The 23,825-nt window shown below is 24.9% G+C and overlaps 1 protein-coding gene across 2 annotated transcripts; it reads left to right on the top strand.

The window, feature by feature from the left end:
* Window positions 1-471: 471 nt before the first annotated feature.
* On the top strand, window positions 472-17,321 carry LOC129967096 (serine/threonine-protein kinase PAK 2-like). 2 transcript variants are annotated; one of them, XM_056081765.1, is made up of 15 exons: window positions 472-799; window positions 2,473-2,538; window positions 3,357-3,442; window positions 4,746-4,852; window positions 5,167-5,326; window positions 6,293-6,319; window positions 7,794-7,861; window positions 8,453-8,554; window positions 9,536-9,756; window positions 10,223-10,409; window positions 13,611-13,703; window positions 15,683-15,782; window positions 16,039-16,235; window positions 16,377-16,514; window positions 17,109-17,321. In XM_056081765.1, exons 1-15 carry the CDS (start codon window positions 696-698, stop codon window positions 17,208-17,210), a joined length of 1,758 nt encoding a protein of 585 aa, XP_055937740.1. In that variant the 5' UTR covers window positions 472-695; the 3' UTR covers window positions 17,211-17,321. The 2 variants fall into 2 exon arrangements, with proteins under 2 accessions (XP_055937740.1, XP_055937741.1); XM_056081766.1 differs by lacking the exon at window positions 6,293-6,319 and having other exon boundaries at window positions 473-799.
* The last annotated feature ends 6,504 nt before the right edge of the window (window positions 17,322-23,825 follow it).

Here is a 23,825-nt window from a genome sequence, read left to right as displayed (position 1 = left end):
GTTGTTAATAGTTAATATCCAATAATCTTTATCATGATCTCACTCAGCTCTTTTTATGCAAACATCACATGACTACTATTTTGTCATTTTCAAATAATTGGTAAATGATATTTTTTTAGACTCAGTGCTTAAACATATGAAATTATTTACATTGCCTAATAAAAACCAAAATACACAATTGTCAATTTTTTTTATGATTGCTTAAATATTTGGTAAAGAAATATCGAGAAGGAAAAAAAAATAAAAAGCGAATCCATTTTTCGATATAATTTCCTAAGATTTCGCAATCTATTTTCAACAGAAAAATCCAAACGTTTTCAATTGAAAATGTTTTAATATTTTTTCCCTATATTGTATTAATTTTATTTTTCAAAAAATATTTATTATGAACATAAATAATCCAAATAATTAATTGAGCATTTAATGCCAATTAATCGATTTCTATATATACTATCACTGTATCGATCGCTCCTAAGTTTTCGATTCGTTTGAAAATATTATAAGTTGAAACTGTAATAACTATCAAAACATTAAACAATAAAAATAAATACTCTGGCGTGTAAATAAAAACTTAAGTAATTGCAACGCATGCTCTGAAACATGAAGTTTGTGCTGTTGTAAAGTTATTCGTATAGCTAGTTATAAGTGAAATTTAAATTGATCAGTTTGATATTAGGTGAATTAAAAAAATTTTCATGAATGTCTCGCACACATGTCAATTTTGCGAATGCAAATCGGCGGACAATCAGTTCGGCTCCGCCGAAGCACCGTTATTGCATACAACATTCTCATTATCCAAGTATTGGGCGTTTTCTTTGCTTTATGTCATTACATAATTAAAAATTTTATTGTTTCCTTAAATGAAATAAATTTTTATGATTATAGTATCATGGTGATTGTTTGCAAAATAATAATATTGCGTTCTATAATTGTTAATTTTTTTCCCTTTTATATTTTCTTACTTTTTAAATTAAATTTTGAAAGTTATTTTATTACTTTGTTCTAATTGCTTTTTGTCTATGAATTTGTTTTAATACTTTTAAAAATAATAAGAATAAGCTCTCATAACACCTAAGCTTAATGTGAAAAAAGTTACCCACAAAAAGTATAAATTAAAAAATTATATAAAAAAAAAATTATATTCTGAGTTTGTAAATTGTCTTGCATTTAAAGTGATAAAGAGATTGGATTCAGCAAAGCAATCTTTCATAATTCATTTTTTAGCTTCAAAGATATTTGTTTGATACATCAGTTATATGACTATCTAAAATACTTTATTGAAATAGTTCATAATTGTATAGATTTTCTTTCATTTATTATTGAAAAAAGTATACAGATAGAAAGTATGTATATTAAGTTTCCTTAATTTTCTTACTTCAGTTTGAAAATGTTTTTTCTAGATGTTGAATTATTTAAGAAAGCAATTATTTAAGAAACAAAGGATATTTTTAATTGTATATTTATTTTAAGATGTAAATGATCCAAAGCATTTTGAAAGTAATTGAGATATCTATATAAATTTTAAAATTAATATTTTAGTCTTTGAAATTGAATGGTTAATTAATCACTCTAATAATAACTGAAAATATATTATTTAAAAAAAAAACTTAATCTGATAAATAATTAGCAAACAGGTTATATATTAGTTAATAAAGTTATTATGCTTTATATATCAAACGGAAATATTTTTAAGATATTACAAAATCATTTGAATTAAATAACAGTAATAGTTCTAAAATTGTGGGTGAGCTTACAATAATAAAATGAAAATTAAATGATAAATAATAATGAAATGTTATCAAATTTTATTTTTTAATCTAAAAATATTTATTAAAATTCAGACATTTTTAAGAATATGACTAATACTTCAGAAAACTTATTCATATGTAGTTTCTCTTATCTGTAGATTTGAACTTGAGTTTACATTTATTTCTTTTCTAACTTCAAGATAATAGAACTGTATTTTATCGCAGTTAAATGGTTTATTTATTAATTATTTCAAACTTTTCAATTTAGTAACTTTGTCATTTTAAAAATTGTGATTTTATTTTGTCAAGATTTTAACTTTTAAAATTTGTTTAGAGTATTTGATCTATAATAGTTTTCAATATATTTGCACCTAGACAAAATTATTCTATTATTAGTTTTCAACAGTTATCACTCGCACATAATGTGATATTTTCTTTTATTGATTTTCTTATATTATGTCATGTTAAAATTTTCTAACCATATATAGTAATGGTATTTACATTTTCAAAATAAATTTTAGTTACTTAAACTTATGTATGGGGTTTTCTTACATGATTAAAATTTTATCGGCGATTTGATTATAAGAATTTATTTTTAGGAAAATTCATTTTAATGTATAGACTATCAAAGAGGTATATTTAGTGGTAATAAGTGTTGAATGGCTCCTGCTGGTTATTAAAAGTAAATTTGGTAACAAATTTTTAAAAAATTGTAATTTTTTAGAATGCACACATTTGACGAGATGGAAGAGAAACCTCCTGCCCCTCCAGTCAGATTGACAAGTACCAAGTAAATTATTTCTTTATTTGTGTTTAGATTTTTAAAAAATATGCATAAACTTGTATTGGATGTATTTATTTATTATGCATGTAGTTGTCATTATATGCCTTTATTAAAATACATAAATGTTGTAGAATTTTTTTTGTAACACATAAAGAATTTAAAGACATTTTCATCATAATTATTATTTTGTGATTTTAGATAAAACTTTATGTATTTACTTTTTCTTTGATAATTAATTTCTTTTCCAAATCATATTTGTATTGTACTATTTAAAGAAGACTTGTTAAATTGTATTTTTTGTTGCTTATCATCAGCTTAATCAAAATAGTGCAAAAAATCTGTAGGCCTTTTTTTTTTCTCTCAGCATTAGAAACAAAATGATGCAGTTTAATATGAATTTATATTTAATGTTGCAATTTAATATATAATTATAATTTTTTAAATCCAACATAAAATTTGTTTGAGATTCAAGATTTCAAAACATACTTTTAAATATTAAGTTTATATACTTTGTTTCTCTTTGAGAAATAAGGTTTTAAAAGGAAAAATTCTAAATGTACCTTGGACTCAATAATATATGATATAAATAATGCAATAAAAATAATATACTATATTTCTAAACTTTACTTTTGGTTAATAAATTTCATCCAACATTTTGAAATTATGTAATATTATTGTAACTTTTCAGCTATTTCCATAATAGATGTTTTAGATAAAATACTGAGCATATTATTAATTGTGCAAGTTTTTGATAATTTTTATGTGGCATATAAAGACGTATATTTTTTTTTTACTAATGAAGCAAATTTGGAATTGAATTTTAGAGATCCTGTTCATTGTGTGGAGCTGAAACCTTTACCCAAGGAACCAGAAAATGAAAAATGGAAGCTGAAAATAAAATCATCTAAAAGTTTGTAATCTATTAATCTCATCATTTTTCAATATATATATATATATGTACAAACTTTTGAATATTGATTTCTTTTTAAAATATTTGATGTAAAATATGAATTAAATTAGTGTATATTTTTGTTTTATAAATGGAACTAAACAAATGTTTATACGTTAACAATGTTTAGTTATAAAAAAATATTAATTGCAGTATAATTCATTGTTATCTCTGAATTATTCATAATTTTCAGATGATCTGTTTTTTTGCATTTAAAGAAACTTTTTATCAATATTCAATCTTGTTTTTTCGTGCAAATTCTATCAAAACTCTAGAGACAAAATGTGCGAGTTGTATAGTTAAAGTATAGTATTAGAAAAGTATCAAATAGTATGATAAGTTTATTTTGCTATTTTTTTTTATTTTTATTAGCATAAATGTGCTTTTATGCAACAAGTTTACCAATATTGCATCTAGAATTTGAAATAAAAAGTTGTACATATTATATGTGACTCATTTTATACTCTTTATGTCTGTTTTCAAGCTATTAAAATTGTCTTTTCCTTACCCTTGAATATATCCAATAATTTTAAGTTGTATTTTCCCATTCATTGATTTTGATATGCATTTGAAAATTTAACCGTTTTCAAAATAAATGTCATAATAGTGTTTTAAGCATTTTTATTGGCTAAAAGATTGTAAAAAAATTATTTAAGCATATTTTATAAAGCTTCTTGCAATTTTGGACTATTAGATTATTAATTATCATAAATATTAGGATTTAATAATTTAGCTGCTTCTCTTCATGACTTTTACTGTTTTCTTGTCATGATTTTTAGTTAAATTCTTCCTGATGGAAAATAAATTTAAATTCATAGAAGTTTCTATTTAGAGGTGAAGATTAATAGAAAAATTTTTGTAAGATTTTTTTTATTTTTACAAATTTTTCCTTGAATCGGTATAATTTAATGATCAAACTAATTTGATTGTGAACTGAAATTTGAGATAGGGAAAAAAAAAATTATTATTATTTTTTAATTCTTTACTTAATTTTAGCAATATTACAAGATTTTTCTATTTATATTCAGTTCTGTAATGCTTAAGATTATTAGAACTATTAACTCTTAAGAGATGTTATGTAAATGTTTTTCTTTTTCCTAAAAGAATATAAATCGTGTCTTTAGAAAGTTGCTGGTTTCATTTACAGTGATTTACTTATTGATCTTTTTCTTGAATGTGCAAATATATATAATGAGATTCATAATACAGTATATTTTCTGCAAGTTTTTACTGAAAATAAAGGCTATTTGTTTGCTTTTTATAGATGTCAAAGAGAAGAAAAAAGATCCAGATAAAATAGTAATCTCTCCTCCTCTGAATTTTGAGCACACATTGCATGTAGGTTTTGATCCTGATACTGGAGAATTTACTGTAAGTAAACATGGCATTTTCTCTCTTTGTAAGAAATTGGTTGCTGTAAAAAGTTTAATTTTTTCAATGAACTCAATGTGTAGAAAAGAAAATTTAATAAATTGCAATTTTTTTTTTTTTTTAATATGACAGTTTTAAAACTAAAAATTTTAAATCAATATGTTTGCATTGATATATCAGGAAAAAATAAAAAATTCACTATGTTGCAGTCAATTTTTTATCACATGTTTTGTAAGTGAATCAGTTAATGAAAAAATATACAAGTTTAATTTATCAGTTTTAAATAAAATATCAGATATTATTTGATATCGTAGGGTTTGCCGGAAACATGGTCTATGCTGCTGAAAAATTCAAATATCACAAAATTGGAACAAAAAGAAAATCCACAAGCTGTTTTGGATGTTTTGAATTGGTATGATACATCTACTAAAGAAAATGAAGATTCAAAGTACATGACCATAAATAAAACTTTAGGTAGGTTGAAAATTTTTGTGTCAGACTTTGAATATATGCTTTGTTGATGTGATATATCATTGATCATACTGAACATTTGAAACTTAAGATTATGTAAAATATTATATAATATTAATGTTTGTTATTTTAAATTTTAAGTTTTTCTTGTAATGTTGTTCAAAAAAGGTGTTATCTTTTTATATGAGCAAAATTTTGTCTTATAACAGTAGTTAGATTTCTTTAAATTTTTATTGCAATATGATTATTTGGAGTCTTTTTTTTATGTGCCAAATAATCATATTTAGTTTCTATTTCAGCAAATTTGCTTTAGTTTCATTTGTAATTGTAATTTTTTTTTTTTTTTTTTTTTTTGTGTCAGTTATTTCATTCAGTCTTTTTTTTGTTGTGCTATGTTTAAAATAGGAAAATTTGAGTACACATGCATATTATATTAGGAATGACATTCAAAGGGCTATAATAAGATTTTTGGTTTTGAACATGCAGAAAGCACATTTGGATGTTGTAAATAAATATTGTACATCCTCAAATTTATTAATTATTTGATATGTGCATTTTATGTTAAAACTATCCATGCTTTGTATGATCTAGAATTTTATCCAGATCTTTATTTTTAATTAAAAAAGGCAAAAGATTTTTGATTTTTCTAAAATATATTATTACTTAACTTAATTAACTTTTTTTATAACTTAAAATTAGTGAAAAAGAGTATTAAGTCAGGCAGATGCATTTTAGCTAAAAATATTGCATATTATAAAATATTTTTCTTTATTAGAGACATAAATGTAATTTAGAATATAAAAGTTTTTACAATCACACAAATATCTAATCAAAACTTTATCATATTTATTAATATCCATACTGATATTATTTAAAAATGTTTAGTATCAATGAACTGGTGAAATAATGAAATGGTTAGAAATTAATTCAACTTATTGGTGGTTTACTAACACCATTATTCTTCTATAGCTGAGCTTGTGAGTCTTTGGTGTCCAAGTAGGTAGCATCAATTCACTCTTTTATATTTTTAGTAGAATGTTTTTTTAAAATTATTTCTGCATGTTTGTATTGATTACTCTTAGTGTTATAAGAGAATGCAAACTACAGTGTTTCAAATTCTGTTTTAGTTTAACCTGCTTTTATTGGTTGGCATGAGATTCTAATGTGAACAAATTGCAAGGAGTATGCTTAGTTGCATCTTATGATTATAAAATTTGTTTTTTTAAAAAAAATTGGTTTTCTTTTTTAAGATTTTCCTCCCCTTTGACTGTTCTTGATTCTCATTGGGAGAGTGATTGGCATCATTTTGTTGTAACATTTTTACTTTCATTCTTTTATTTCTTTCTTCTGGAAATTTATTATATTTATGGTTGGTTCAAGATATGAATTCCTGGATTTTCAATCCTCCTATCGCATATGTACACTTAATGATTCAGTATGAAAATATATTGATGTAGTTATTCTCAAATTTTATTTTAAATTTTATGTGCTATAAATATAATTTTTCTTCATTTTGTTAAGTTTGTTAAAATTATTCTTTTAGAATTGCATTTTTTTGCTAGTTGAATTTTACAAATTCTTGAAAGACAGTTTTATGTTTTTAAATTAGATTTCCCCATCTAGTCTCTTGCAATTGCCAGTGATTTCTTTTGTTTCTTCCTTCCTTCATAAATATATCATCTGAAATTAAATTTTAATAACTGTATTTGTTCATAAGTTTATTTTGTTATCCACGAACCTGTTTTTATTAGAAATGTAGAATTTAAATTGCATTAAAAAGCTTTGCATTGTTGCATTTAAAAAGCTTTTTAGTGTTATTAAGCTTTTTCCTGTAATACAATTTTCTTTGAACTCCTGATTGCTTCAAATTACATTGAATGTGTCAATTGAATTGAACTACTATACGAGTGATGGCCCATTTAATGACATTTAACTTTTTTTGACATCCTTTATATTTTATCAAATATGAATTTTACCATATATTTTTATTTGGTATTATTATCCATTTTAAATTTGTAATCCACTTTGGGACTTAAAAAAATTAGCATAAAAAATCAGGTGTAATTCATCTTATACAGAGGATTACAGATTGTAGTGGATATCTGATTGATTAAGCTTTTTACATATTTTATCTCCTTAAACTTATTTTTACTTTCCAATCTTTATTTAACTTTAAAAAGGGGAATGCCCTTACTGCTCATTTTGGAAAATTTAATTATTTTTTTAAATTAGAATTATGAATAATCCTTTATGCATGAGCAATTTTTAAATGTTTACATGAATATTTAGAAATTAATTTCTTTTCTTTATCTATCATGCCTTAATGCATGCATGTTATTTTATATTTTCTTAACTTTGTATGAAAACTTAATTTTTTTTTTATAAAATTTGGATTGGGCATGAACTTAGTTTTTAATTTTCTTTGCCATTTATTCTTGTCAGTTTTGAATATGTCTCTATTTTTATATAGATCCTGCTGTAGGAATAAGTTATTTTAGTGATCCTGGATCATGCAATGCTTTAATGAATGTAGCTAGTGTAAGTATTTTACTTTCATTTAACTATTTTTTTATTCTTTGTTAGGAAAATATATTTATATATTTTTCAATCTACAAAAGAAAAAAATTGTATATGTAATTAAAAATATGTGTGGATGTGTAATAAAATTGTACTTATTTACACTTTTGTTATAAGAACTGACTATGAGATTGCAGAGTCAGTCATATGAGTCTATTTGTATTCAAGAACAGGTGAATATAACTAGGAGGATAGAGCATTTGCTACCTGAATTAACTTTATTTTAGTGGTAGTTTTTTAAAAAAAACTGCTTTAACAATAGAAAAATGTTATTTTTGACATAATTAAGTTGCAATTCCAAAGTTATTAATAAAACACTTATTACAAGGAAATGTCTTAATTTGCATTTTATAATATCTTAATAAGAAATCAATTTGTTTAATTATATATCTAATAAGACAGAAGATCTATAGTAGGATGAAATCAGTAATGTAAAAAAAAAGAAAGAAAAAAATAAGAAAAGAAATTGCATTGATTAAAAAAAGAATTGTTGCTTTTGAAGTTAATGTTTTACTTTTCTTTTATGTAACAATTATTTTTCTCTTGTATTAGCAACCTAAATCAGATGTGGTACAGTTCAAGAAAGTAGAATCTAAAGAAAGTGTTAGTGTAGTTTCTTTGCCTCCTTCTAGTCCTGAAAGCACCCATACTGTTGTAAGTTATTTTAAATACTCATTATTATTTCTTCTCTTAAAATAGTATAATATTATGAAAATTTTCCTTTTTTAGCTGTACATATTCAGTCTGTGTAAGCTCCTCAAATAAAATTGTTGTTTCGTGAAAGTCAAAGTTCTCTAAAAATCTGCAGTTGCAAAGTGTTTAAAAACTTTTAATTCTCTATCAGCATCAGAGGCTTGATAGTACATTAGTATGATCTGTAACAAAAGTCATATTGAGAACACTGTAATTGTATAACTGTGTGTGTGTGTGTGTGTGTGTGTGTGTGTGTGTGTGTGTGTGTGTGTGTGTGTGTGTGTGTGTGTGTGTGTGTGTGGAGAGAGAGAGAGAGAGAGAGAGAGAGAGAGAGAGAGTTTATAAAAAGCTATTATTTAGCCTAATTTTTAAAATAAGATCCTGTTAAAATTTTTAGGTATTCTTTAATCTTTAATTCTGAACCAAATCATAATGACAATCTTGAGCTTATGAAATATCTTGATGTAAACTAAATTAGAAGTAATCAATGCTTTGACATGAAAAAAATATCTAAGATTTGTTTATATGATATTTAGCATCAAAATTTTTCAAATTTTTACAAGGTTGGAAAAATAAAATATTTTTTAAATAATTATATGTCTCCATGTATAATTTAATCATCATAATTGCAGTAGTTTTTAATTTCATTATTATTTTTATTTATTATAAATGTATTTTATTAATACAAAAACTCAGAGGAATATTCTCTGGATTAAATAAAATTTAAACTGGCCAAAGATTTTTTTTTTTTTATTCTGTTATCATAATCATTGTAATCATTTTGTATTGTGCATATTAATCATAAGATGTTTGCGTTTTACTTTGTTTCCAGATTACTAATTGTGAGAAAGTATACTCTTTGAAATTTTTTCTTAGTATTGTAAATAATTTTGAAATTTAAATAAATTTGTTTTTTAAGTGAATATAATTTTTATTTTTTAGTATATGAACCCACTTTCAGAAGAATTTGATCGAGCTTCCTCTGAAGTAAATGTTGATGTTCAGTATACCACTGAACGTACTGTATCGAATAATAACAACAATATTACTAAAGTTAAGAAAAAGAAGATATCTGATGAAGAAATTATTGAAAGATTAAAAGCTATTGTATCATCAGATGATCCAAATACCAAATATCTGAAAAATGAGAAAATTGGCCAAGGGTAATCTTTTTTTCGTTACTGTCAAAAGAATTTATTATAATTGTATATAATTTCATTATCACTATAAATAGTTAATTACAAAGTTTGTTATTGAATAGTCATGCATACTAATTAAAATCTTCTAAAAAGATATAACTTATATAAAGCATGAAATTTCAGATGAATTATTTTATTTATTTATGAATCGATTTCATAATATGATTAAAAGATGTTTATTAAAATTGAATTTTAGGACAATGAAATATATTTATTTTATTTTAATCTTAAGTTAATTGATCAAAGTATTGAATTTTGGTATTAGTATTGTATAAGTTATTGATATTATGTCAATGGAAATCCCATAATGGTAGAATAGTTATTTAAAAAAAAAAAAAAAAAAGGAGAGAGAAAGATAAATTTGAATTGCATGTTTGCTTAAGTAATTTGTTTTGATTTTTGAAGTTTGAATGATGTTTTCATTTTTCAGAGCCTCTGGCACAGTATATACTGCTAAAGAGAAAAGCACAGGCTTAGAAGTTGCAATAAAACAAATGAACTTAGCCAACCAACCAAAGAAAGAACTGATCATCAATGAAATTTTGGTAATGCGTGAAAAGAAGCATCCAAATATTGTTAATTATTTAGATAGCTATCTCATCGATGATGAATTGTGGGTAAGAGATATTTTAAAACTTTTGTTTTCAAAAGAAATTTAAATTTTGTAATTTTTTTGTAAATTTGAAGTACTTTTGTCCTGTTTATTTGGTATTATGATTTATTGTATTTATTTATGTTGTTTTTAATTATTGTAACAATAAAAAAATAATAAAATCTCAATAATAATAACAACAAAAAAAATATGAAGCATTTATTTAATTGATGAGTTGTTTAGCTAGATTTCAGAATTTTTAAATATTCTCCTTGATACATGTTATTGTATAAAGTTACTAAAACTATTATTTAGTTAAACTATTATTGTATAAAGTTATATGCAGGTGCATTAATATAAATATAAATATTGTTTTGATACTTTTTTAAAAATAAATAACTATCAAGAAATTGAATATAAAAACATTTTACTAAACTGTATTCATTGTATTTATTTAAATAAAAAGTGACTGAAGAGAAACAGACTATCTTCCATTTTATGGAAAATATATATTTACAATTTGCTTTAAAGGTTTAAAAAATTTTGTTGCTAATTTCTTATTTTAACTAAATATAAAATTGCAGACAATAGAAAGTTATATTAGGTTACTTATTGGCAAAATTTGCTAGGAAGCATAAAAAAAATCACTAAAAGGCTAATGGGCATGATAAAGCTATAGAAGGTGTTTTATTTATATAAAGGAAAGCAAAATATTGTGAAGTTCTTTGGGGGGTTGGGGTCATAAAATTTTATTTCTTTAATATTGATGTCATTTTTGTCTTAGACTAATGGACAATTTCTTGTGATATTGCCCATTAGTTGTTGTTGAGAAATAAAGGCTGTTTTGAATATCATTGTTCTGGACAAACCTCAGCATGCTAATGATTTGCCTAACAGTAACATTTTCTAATCTTTCCAGTGTCATAATGTGGGTTTTACAGCCGTCATCCATATGGAAAATTTATAAGAGATTAGAGGCTGCAACATTATAGTACAGATGATAAAAAAAAAATTTCCTTGAGAGTTTGGATTAGACTTATGAATTGGATTTAGTTTTTTTGGATATGATTTCTAAAAGTAAGATGCTTGTCAAGTGTTTTGCCAAGATAGGGGGTATAGCTTTTCCATAAAATATTTTTCCTAAAAAGTTTAGATGGGAGAAGTCAGTTTTTTTTCCCCTAATACAAGTATACTGCTTGTCATTTACCAATATTAATTTGGATTTTCTATAAGATAAGCCTTGTTTTTTTTTTTTTTTTCCCCTCACTTTTAAATGCTCAAAGTTTTTTGATAATGAAGTTGGAATTTTTAGCAGTATAGAGCACTGCAAAGAGACTAATTTAGGAATTTAGATACCTTATAATCTTGAAATACCATTAATGTAAATACTGAAGCAACTGAAACTGAGTTTTGGTCTCTGAACAACTGCTGCAGGGATATTTCTTGGCGTAGAAAATGAGTTTATTACTCGTACCTCAAACTGCTTATTGAATACCATCAGTTTAATATCATAAGGGATTTTAATATAAATCATTTTGTTGCTGAATCCATCAGTCCAAACTCAATCGCATGCTTTGGTGATAACTAAGAATACAGTACTGGTATCTGGACAATTGTTAAAAATTTGTTGGATGTTTTTAATCATCTTGAGAAGTTACCCACCAGTTGATAAATTTTTAAGCCAGTTCGGAAGGGAGAGATATGGTCTTCTATGTTTTTGAGTCTATTCAAAATAATTTGTTTTGTAATTTTGCTGACGCTAGTATGGAGACTTTTTGGACAAAAACTATCTGAATGAATATGGTTTTTGCCCAGCTTGTGACCAGGGACTACAATTGTAGTTTTCTATGTATTAGAAAGTCTGATGTAGAAGTATTAAATTGAGGATTTCAGTATGGCAGAACATTTGTCTGTGAAGAAATTTTTTAATTTTATTGGTGCTATTAATATCCAAGCTTTTGGTAATTTTAAAGTGACGACTTCAGATCTGAGGCACTGTGTTATTTCATGCTTGGTAGTGTTTTTTTTTTTTTTTTTTTTTTTTTAATGTTCTAGTCTAAGCTGTTCTAAATTCTTTTGAAGAAAGCTCCAGGGGTTGTTTTTAAATTGCTGTTCCAATCTATTTGCAACTGCTTTTGCCTTTTTAGAGTTTGGATATACTACATGGTTTTTATTAATAAAAGAAGGCATGCAACATTAATTTTTTAAGACATTATTATTAATCTCCAGATTGAAATATTGTTTGGGAGTGACTCATAAATGAAAATGAACCAGCAATTTTGCACTTTACTATAAAAGAGGTTTTGAAGATAAATTTGGGCCCAGTTGAAAATGTTTTTATTTCGATATTCCTTGGTAGACTGCCACTTTTGCCATAGTCTATTTCTTGTTGTAATTTCGTTCCTAATAAATAATGGAAACTGGCTAGGACTGTTTATGATTAATTTGAATGTTTGCATTAATGGTGTAATAATTTCTTCTGTAAATCATCATCAACATCTTGATAAGAATTGGGATGGTAGGGTGACTGAGAAGATTTAAGAAGGAGATTTTTTAAACTCCACCCAATTGAAGATAAACACATTGTTATTGGCTGGGGTGTTGTTTTAAGAATAATTTGAATTAGGTATTCACTGGAGAGTTCACTGGGAGTGTCAACAATGTATGGCTAGATAATTTTTCTTGTTACAGCAAAATCAATCATTTATTAATTATGGTTATTACTGTGCGTTTGCATAAGTGGTGCAATAATTTGGAGGTTGAGGTCATTGAAGAATGATTTGATTCCTTTGCCAATTTGGTCAGTACTGATACAGTTCAGTACATTGTATTTTTTAAAATGCTTTAACATTAAAAAATTATCTAAAATATTGCTATTATCTTTTTCTGTCTTTTCTTATTACTGAGAAAAGACAAAAATATAAAAATGGTAGTTATCATTACTGTATGTAACAAACAGGAATGCAAAAAATTTTACTTCATGGAAAATAACTTTGGAAGTGTAAATGCTTCTTGGATGAGATAATACCCAATTTTCAAATTTTTATATTTCGAAAATTCATTCTGTACATTACTGAAATTTTCTTTTCTTGAAATTGTAGTACATTAATTCTTATTTTGATTATCTTTTCTATTAGTTTTTGGTCATGTTTTTTCAACTTATTGTATTGTTAAGTTTTTAAATAATATTCATATTAATTTACTTTTTTAAACTCTGTTTATTTAGGTTGTGATGGAATATCTGCCTGGAGGATCTTTGACGGATGTTGTGACTGAAACATGTATGGATGAAGGTCAGATAGCAGCTGTGTGTCAAGAGGTAAATTTGAATTTGATGTCCCCCCCCCCTTTTTCTTTTATGTATATTGGAAAGTTTTGATCTGTAATTAATGTCTAAACAAATTGTTTGTATCAACTGCAATTTTTAAAATAAAAGTAAAGCTTCTGAAATATTCAGTTTGTAAGTTAATTATAATTTCTAATTATATGGCATGAAAAAGGAAAGGATTTTTTTAAAAACTGAAAATAACTTGAATATTTATCATTTTCAGGGACTTAATAGTTTTTCAGTTTTAGATACAGCATTTATTTTTAAATTTTCAGTTCCTTTGAAGAAACTACTGAATTATGAAGCCTTTATATTATTTTAAAATTTTCATTTTGTTTCAAAGACATAACACTAATGATCATTTAATTAAATGCATGCAAATCCAGGTCAGCCAATCTTATCTCTGTAAAAAGAAACATTGAATTTTCATTCCCTGAAATAGAGACATAATTGTAGAAATTAAGTCGTGAGGTTTATAATGTTTTTATAAATGCATATTGTATATATAACATTCCAGAAGAAAAAAAAAATCCTTAAATCTTCTCAAATTCAATCTGTCATCATTTCATTCTCTGTAGTAGATGATGCCAAGGACAAAACATGTTTTTGTTTATGGTATGAGAATGAATATGCTGGAAATTAGGAAGTTAGTCAACATATGTTATGGCTATTAACCCTTTGAATTGCAATTCATTTGCTGTTGGCATTTTTCAGGCAGATAACTTAATTTTCTTAAGAGTAAGGATTGATATAGAAATTTATTTTTTCATGAAGGATATCAATTCTCAATTTCTAATGAGTGCAGTTGTTATTTTCAATTTTCTCAAGAAACTTCATGAATAGTTGGACTTTTCAGTTTAAGGGGCTAATTGGCTTTCTGGGGATATTAACACGTGCTTTTATATTGATTATATTGAATTTGTTGTTGAAAATTATTTCAATAATAACAATGCAAAGTTGCATTATCTCATTGAAGGGCTTTTACAAGTGATGTTAAATAAAAATAAATATTTATAAAAATATCACATTTTTAATTTTCTGTAAAGATTAAAAGCTGTGTTTCATATTTTAATGAATCATAATTTAATTCCATGCTTTGATTGTGCATTTATCAGAAAGAACATGAAAGAAGTCACTCTTGAGAAATTTAACAATATTAATATGAAGAAAATCTAAATACAATATTTTTTTTTCCTTCTGCATTCTTGTTGATAATTTTGATTGTTGAGTTTTGCAAGGAGTTTGGTAATGAGATTCACCTTATATGTTTGTCAAAGAATATTCCCTTTACTTTGAATTAAAACAAGATATCTGTGTAGATTGTCTACATTTCTAGTTTTTATTATTCTTTTATAGTTGTGGGGTGAATCTGTAGTCAATAATTTTATTTTGTCCTTTATATATAAATTAATTGCAAGAGAAAAGCCAAGCAGCAGTTACAGAAAAGTATTGATCTTTTTATGAAATACTTGGTTGGGAAGAATATCAGAAAACCAGCATATTTGTCAGATGGGGGGGGGGCGTGTAACTGGAATACTCTCAAAGACACTAAACAAAGTTTATTAAAACTGACAGGGACATTTTATTTAGATTGAATTCCATTTATGAGAATATTTTGTTAATACCATTTTTAAACTCATATGTATATTTATAGATTTTATTTTGCAAAATCTATGTAGTATTTAATATCTTGAGGGAACATTTTTGATGATTCAAATTCTAGTATTTTAATGATATATTACATGACTTGGGAAGATGCTTGCAAACTAAATCTGGTAAATAAAATACTGCCAACTCCTATATATTATGAAAATAGAAAAGAAATCCATTATAAGATTATCAACACTTGAATGGATTACAATATATTATACTGAATCTGCATTTTAGAAAATATATCAAATCTTCGTATTGGAAAAGTGAATATATAATATTCATTTGTTGTGATGAATATATATATTGAAATTTTGCAGGTTCTAAAGGCTTTAGAGTTTCTGCATAAAAATCAAGTGATTCATAGGGATATCAAAAGTGATAATGTACTTTTGGGCATGGATGGCAGTGTGAAATTAAGTAAGACATTCAATTTCATTATCATTGTATAAAATTTATTAATGTAGGTGATTTAAAATAAGTGTTTAATTTTTTTTACAAGTTTCAAGAAGAATTATTCTAATATTGATTGTGTTTTCTTGCCAGATATTGATAAATAATTGGAAATCATCCATTTCAGTTATCATAGTGTTAATATACAAGTAGTTAATAGTAAGAAAAATATTTTTAAGAAAATAAGATTAGTTGATGCTAATAAATGTTTTGAATATTTTAGCTGATTTTGGTTTCTGTGCACAAATATCACCTGAACAAAGTAAACGAAACACTATGGTTGGAACACCTTATTGGATGGCTCCAGAAGTGGTAACAAAGAAACAGTATGGGCCGAAAGTAGATATTTGGTCTTTAGGCATCATGGCTATTGAAATGATTGAGGGAGAACCCCCATATCTGAATGAAAATCCTTTACGAGTATGTGAAAATTTAAGTTAATACTATTGGAAATATCTGATCATTTTTGAAATTGTTATATTTTATAAAAATTATAAAAGCTGAAACAATAAATGAATTTTCTTTCTGAAGACCTTGAAATAACTAGTTTTTTTCTTTAAGGCATTGTATTTGATTGCTACCAATGGAAGGCCTGATATCAAGGACAAAGACAAACTATCTTCCACATTTCAAGATTTTCTTGACAAGTGCCTAGAAGTGGATGTGGATAAAAGATATTCTGCATCTGCTCTTCTAAAGGTAAATGGTTGCTTTAGTGTGTGTGTGGTGATATTTTAAAATCTAATTTTATCTTAAATAAAATCTTAATTGTTAATGTTAATTAGCCCATGTTAAATTCATTCTAAAAAATTCTCTTTCTTCTTGATCTAATTCACAATTTTTTATTTATTTCTAACACATTCTCTTTGAAACTGATGTCTTTTTCATTCTCTCATGCTAGTGCAAAGGAATAAAAATCTCTTAAAACCCACATATACCTTTCAAAGATGTCTAAGATTCCTTGCCTAAATTGACACATGGCAAAGAAATCCCTATCAGAATCTCAGAGTAAAATCACTGAAGGGGAAAATTTCTGTCACTTTGCTCTTGTATTGTGGTGCAAACAGACTTCAATTTATCATTACCTCCCCCCTGTACAAATTATGACACTGTATAAAATAAATATAGGTCTAATTGTTAAAATTTCTCCTTTTCTGCCTCATAGCTGCAAAATTATCTTTATATATTCTATACTACATTATTTAACTAAAATATATATATATATTGCATTTTAAATGTGAGATATATATTTGAAGTGTTTTTTTAAAATAATAAATAAATTATTTATTGCAGCATCCTTTCTTAAAACTTGCTCAACCATTAGGCAGTCTTCACCCTCTCATTGTGGCAGCCAAAGAAGCCTTAAAAGGACATTTGGATGTCAGTTATTCTTAGTACAGCAGTTTCTTAGATGAAATTGCTTGCAGCTTACTTTTAACTTAAAGGAATGAACATTCCTAAGCACAGAATATGTTCTGCTCTATAAGAAACCAACCTTTAAAAGAACATGGTTTGTATATCTGAAGATCATTATCTGTATGAAGCCTTTAAAACCGTTGTGTTATTGTGGCAAGCAAGACTTTTCTGCTTGCATGTTGTAAGACAGGTATAATTCATTCAAAATGTGGATGACATGATTAGGCTTAGATAGTTGGTTATTTAGTGCTTTTGTAATATAAAGTACTTCAATTTATATCTCGGTATAAACAAATAATACAAATAATGCTTCCTGAAATAAAGAAAATATTCCTGGTAAATGGAAAAGGTACCTAAAAGCTATTGTATTATTTAGACCTCTTAAACCTCAAAAATAAATTGTTTTATATTAAAATTTTAATTAAAGTTAATTGTAAAAATAATCCATCAAAACTGAAGTTGTCATATTTGTTGGAAAATACTTGTATACCTGCCTGAAAAAATATAATTTAAAAATATTTCTTGCTAGCACATTAAATTCTGTGCACATGTTCTGTGTGATAAATATTGCTCCTACAGCTAATTCTGTGGGCAAATTTTTTGTAACGATATTTGACATTTAACGTGAATGTGTATACAAATGTATTAACATGCTTGCTAAATTTAAAATTCATAGCACATTAGAAATATTTAGAATGGAACTTCGGTAGCATTTTCCTGATTATTAGATTATTAAAATGCACTAATTTGTTTCTAAATCTTTGTCTTCAAAACTATATACTGTTGATATCAAAGTATGTCTAGTCAATGTTTGTATATTTGTTTGAGAATCACCTAAATTGTTAATTTTTATTAACATAGCAGGCAGTCCTGAAATTTAATCTTTGTTACACTAAATGATTTTCAATGATGAAAGCATTTGTTATACAATTTGATTAAATATGAATATTTAATAGTTTGTAATTTCGCCTTGGTATAAAAGAAAGATTAAAAAAAAACTATCAGATACTTCAATATATCTCTTCATCATATCTGTTTTAATGGGTTGGAATTCTATATTTTAGATATGCCTCTTGTTGATGAGTTATGATTGACTATAAAATGAAGCATTTTAATTTAAACTTTCATCCTGTAGTTTGATGATTGCTGAGATTGTTCCTTAAAATTTCATACCTACTTATTCAGGAAGTTACAAATTATTTATTTTTTAATTAATGTAATTATTATTTATTTTTAATTAATGAAAAGATCTAGAAAAAAAATAACAAATGTTACAAATTATTTTGAAGTTGATTTCTAATTTGAAAGGCAATTTTTAATTAGAACTGTTTCATATACATATCATGATTTATAAAGTGATATTTAAAATAACTTATTACAATTTTTATAACTTTTTTACTGTTACTACTCTTTCATTTACATCTAAGCATGCCATTATATAAATATTGTTAATATAACCTGCACTATAATCCTTAAAGAATAAATTTCTGCCAAAAATAGACTATTTAGAAATTTTTTATTTTGAATACAAATATTTTTCTCTGGTATAAAGTTTACAGTATTTCAGTAAGGATCATATTGATTTTGTTAGAGGTATATTTAAGTAATAGAATGCATGTGTTTAATCCTTATTCTGCTTTATATTAATTTATTACGACTTTTATAATCCATTATTATTGGATCAGGCGATTTTTCAATGCCTTATGTTAATTGCAGTTGCAGTTTTCTATAATTCTTATTGTGTTGGAAATATTTAATTTGCAATATATTTTGGAAAAATGCAAAAAATATTTATATGAGTAAATATCATAATTTTTAACAAGAAATTTAACACATTTCGTATATTTTCAATTATCGCCTATAAAAAAGTTCATTTGAAAATTTGTTTGTTCCTGAATGGCTGATCTGATAGAAAAGCTATTGTTTGCAATCACTATAATAATCACCTTTATACAATTTTTGTAAAAAACATATTGCAGCTCAAAGCTTCAGTTTTCAGAGCAAATAAATAATTATCTTTTGTTTGCATTTATTGATTTGAAATTGACAAAGACAGGATTTTTGTACATATCTGAAGCAGTTTCGCATTAACTATCCACATCCCTTATCTCTTTCTATTCTGCAGTTTTAAAATAAAAGGGACGGGAAGTTTAATATGCATATTTATTTCTAATGTTCTATATAATAAGTTTTTATAAGTTCTATGTATTGCCAAATAAGTATATTTTATTTGGAAATATATATAAATTCTATTGCTATTTTATAGGTTGTATTTTTTTGTAAATAACTGTATCAGTTATTTGTCTTAAAACGTTTTTAAAGCTACTTGGCATTAAACTAAAAAATGTTCTTTGAAATCTAATTTAGAACTTGATTTTCTAACAATAGATCAAGTTAGTTGACTTTGATTATTTTTAATTATGCAGAGTATAAATTAATTTTTAAATGCATTTTTCTATTTAATTCATTGCATTTAAAACTTATTAATCATCAATAATTTTGCAAACTTTCTTTTTTTTTAATGCTTTTAATATTTTTTGTATAAAAATTAATATTTATACATTATTGTGCATTTAAGCAATTGTCTTTAAAACAATTGATTTTACATTAATTTTCTTAATTTTCATTTTATATTCCTCTTACATTTAAGAAAACAATATATTGTAAATTGAAGCAGCATGTGTCATTCAATATTTTGTTTGGTTTCTTTTAAATGGTTTTGATTCAGGTCATATACATAGCATTTTCAGTTTTATTTACATTTATAACTTCTTTTTTACTAAAATATACATTTGGTTATTGTAAATATTATATATTTCAAATGAATTTAGTTTATTTTTAAGTAATTTTTCAGTAGTTAATTTGGGCATCTATGTGCATTTATTAAACTATTTTTGATTTCTTTTTTACATAATGTTCCATTATAAACATTATTTGTTCAATATATTAACCAGATTTTTTTACTTATTTTCTGTGAATACAATTTAATTTTTTATTTGTACTATGTACTCATCTTAAGCAATTTGCAAAATTCTTTGTGAAGGATTTGCTTTTCTAGTTTATTTAATTCTATTTCTTTTTCTGGTAATATACTTTTTGTGTGAGATTAGTACTTATTTTGTGCTTAATCATATATGAACTTAATAGTTCATTGGTTGTTAAATCTATGAACATAGATTTGTTACTTTTAGTACACATCAAGTATTTTGATTTTTTTTTTATACTAGAATTTAAAGGATCCCCTTTTCCAAAGGAATTAATGAAGTAATAATTGAATGAAAAGATGTCACTCAGTAGCTTAAATCTAGCTATTATATTTAATGGAAAGATAATTTTCTTGTATCAGGCATATTAAATTTTTTAGATATAATTAAATTTGAAATGTTTATGTTAAGAAACACATGAAAGGACACATATATATGTATATCATTTACAGATACTGGAAGTTAAATTTCAGTACTAAACTTCTTAACATGCAATCAATTACCTTTATCCCCTATTCGATTTGTGTAATTTTGTATACAATAATGTATGCAAAATTTACAGAGAACAAATAATTGTGTTATTACAATGTCCCTCTTTTGCCTGTGTATTAATAATTGCATAAAGTAGTATAAAAGAATATTTATAAACAATTTGTTTCAGCTAAAATTCTCAACAATAAAGTGCTTCTCCCTATTTTTAGATTTATATTTCATTGAAACTGCCAAAACTTAAAAACCATATCATGTTAATACAAGACAAAAATCGAACCTACAATCTCTGGGGACATTAATAATTTGTGTTTGAAATTTCAATTCCAAATAAAACTTTTCCAAGTTTCTTATGAAAAATATTGCTTCTATAATATGTAAATTCAAAGTTTAAAAAGTGTTAGTGTAACCTGTTATCTTAAATTATAGTATTTTCAATTGGTTCTAAAAATTAAGATTAAATCAGGTCACTTCTGAAGTAATTATAAAAGAAAACAATATATTTTGTAGTGTAATTGCTGTGTTTGATATTCCTTTAAATTTTGGTACTGATATTTTTCAAATGTTTATGTGCAATCATTAACTAACATATTAATAAGAAACCAGTCAAGTAATATAAAATTGTGGACCAAAACATTCTATTAATATTTTGAGAATTTTAAAACTTTTTCATATGTTGAAGTAATGATTCTTGGTATTTGAATGGAAATCTTTATACAAATCAACTTGTTTATCAATTAATATTTAGGCAAATGGACCGAGATCCTAGATGTATAGTGCTTAATCATGATGAAACTGTCTTGTGTATCACTTTTTGTAATCTATTGTGTGCTTACATATGAATGAAGGTGTTATTGGGAAAACTTGAGACTCATGTGTTCATACTGAATATTTTAAAAAGGTTGTGTGATATTTTATTTACTTTTTTAATTGTATTTGTATATACTCTTTTGTATGTATGTTAATAATATGAGCAGTTACCAAAAAATTATATCATTGCAGTGTTCATATTTTAAAAGTTTTAACTGTTTTGCAAGTATATTATGGTGCATAAGGTTTTGCTCAGCACATAAAAATCATTTTAAATTATAATTCATGATTTTAAGGTTTGATTGTTGTTCTTTCTCATATTTCATTTTGAAAATTATAGTGTATGTAATTGTTTTAAGAAATTTATTTGGATATGAAAATGCTGTCATCTTTATTTATACTTTTTTATGTATTTTGAAATAAAATTTTACAGAAAAAAAAATGTTTTAAGAAACGATGCATGTTAAATAACAGCCTCGCATGCATACAATGCTGATTAGATGTTCAGCTTAAATAATAGATCTAGATCAGGTGTTCTGAAAACTGAATTCATTTTCATCAGATATTTCTGTTAAACATCTTGCAAATAATTATGAATAATAATTAACTGCACATTAATCATTTTAATGTATGTTTTATGACCCCCCCTCCCAACTATCAGATTTAAAACAAGATAATTAAGTAATGGGAACATAAAGTAATATTACAGATAATTACACAGTTTCCTCTAATAGAAAAAGTTTTTATTTTAAAAATTGATGTCATTTGTTTAAGATTGGGATAATGTGAAATAATTCATTACCATGCCTTTATAACATTGCTATATTAGCAGATTTTTTTCCCTTCTACACCTCAGTACAACTATGTCAGGAAATAATTAGTTCCACTTTTCTCATGTAATTTTATGTAACATTTAAATGCAATATTACTTTGTTTCATTATAAATGTGATATTGAGATTAGACATAGTATTAAAAGATAGCAATCTTATTTTTAAATGATTTAAAAAGAAATGGAGTGAATTTTCTGTTCCTAGGTCAGATGCTTTCTTTTTTAATAATATTAGAGATTTCTTTTAGGCCTTAATTTTTAAAAGTCAATCCTATTTTAATATAATATTCCTAGTTTTGATGTATTATTAAATTTTAAATGGCTGTAATGCTGCCTTTTATAAATTATCAATTCGGTTTTCATGTTACTTTTATCTTCATATATCTGTAAAATGGTTAATTATTCCTCCTTAAAATGCTATTAAATTGGTAACTAATTTTTTTTTTTGAAAACAACTTCTAGTTAGAATTATTGATCATGTTTCATGTAATTTAAATCATCTATATTATCCATCAAAATTCTTTTAGCAACATATTTCATACTATGATAAGCATTTAACCTATACTATTTATGAGCTTTGTGCTTGTTCTGTTTTTTTATGCTTATGCACTTGCCAGTGATGCTACATAAATATTTTAGTTTTAATGCAAAGTTCAGCTAATACAGCATACCTTTTATTTAAATGCTCTTAAAAATGTTTATATTTCTGCACTAAATATGTTTCATATCTTGAAAGTTTTTTTTTTTTTTTCCTTCCCCCTCCCCATATAGATACAACAACAAAAAAAAAATCAATTAATAACAAAGAAAAATGCTAATTTGAAAGTTTTTTATTATCATAATATTTAATTTGTATCACTTTTGAAACCTTATATTTCTTGTGCCTGCATCTGCCCTATTAATTTTTTTGTTGTTGTCTCAAATGAAATTTTGTATAATGTTTTTATTCTGAATATCATAATTCAAATTTTTTAAAACTGCTGGAAGGTTTATATTATTACATCCTAAAATCTATATGTGTGAAACATATTAAGTAACTCATGTACAATTGTCTTTGTAGGGTGCGAGCATACACATATTTGCCTTCTTATTACAGATAAAAACAGCACAGTAAGATCCATTAGTAGGAAATATAATTTTATTTATCTGTAATTTGTCTTTAAAGAATCATTCATAAGATTAATATCAGACACTTGATTTTTTTTATTAAAATAATTTAAAATTCTCAAATATTATCCAAAAACATAAGTTTTGTTACATTTTTTTTAATCTGAACTAAACTTTAAATAGTTAAATATATTTTTTAATAGAGAAAATATGATTAAATTGAGTCAAATTATATTTACCTACATTCATCTTACAGCTCCAAGGTAAAAATTTCAAGAATGTTTAATTACTAGTACATTGAATTATTAAAAGTATCAAACAAATGATATAAATAAAAAATGTTCATTGAGAATTAATAGCTATTTTGGTAACTA

Source organism: Argiope bruennichi, chromosome 4, assembly GCF_947563725.1.
Source record: "Argiope bruennichi chromosome 4, qqArgBrue1.1, whole genome shotgun sequence".
Classification (NCBI taxonomy): Eukaryota; Metazoa; Arthropoda; class Arachnida; order Araneae; family Araneidae; genus Argiope; species Argiope bruennichi.
Note: the sequence above shows the minus strand (reverse complement) of the source record. Positions and strands in the feature narration are given on the sequence as shown.

Excerpts from the sequence above, each read along its gene's own strand:
- LOC129967096 (XM_056081765.1), top strand. The coding sequence starts at position 696 with ATGAATGTCTCGCACACATGTCAATTTTGCGAATGCAAATCGGCGGAC. Across the intron at positions 10,410-13,610 it reads TCATCGATGATGAATTGTGG|GTTGTGATGGAATATCTGCC; the intron begins GTAAGAGATATT and ends CTGTTTATTTAG. Across the intron at positions 15,783-16,038 it reads GGATGGCAGTGTGAAATTAA|CTGATTTTGGTTTCTGTGCA; the intron begins GTAAGACATTCA and ends TGAATATTTTAG.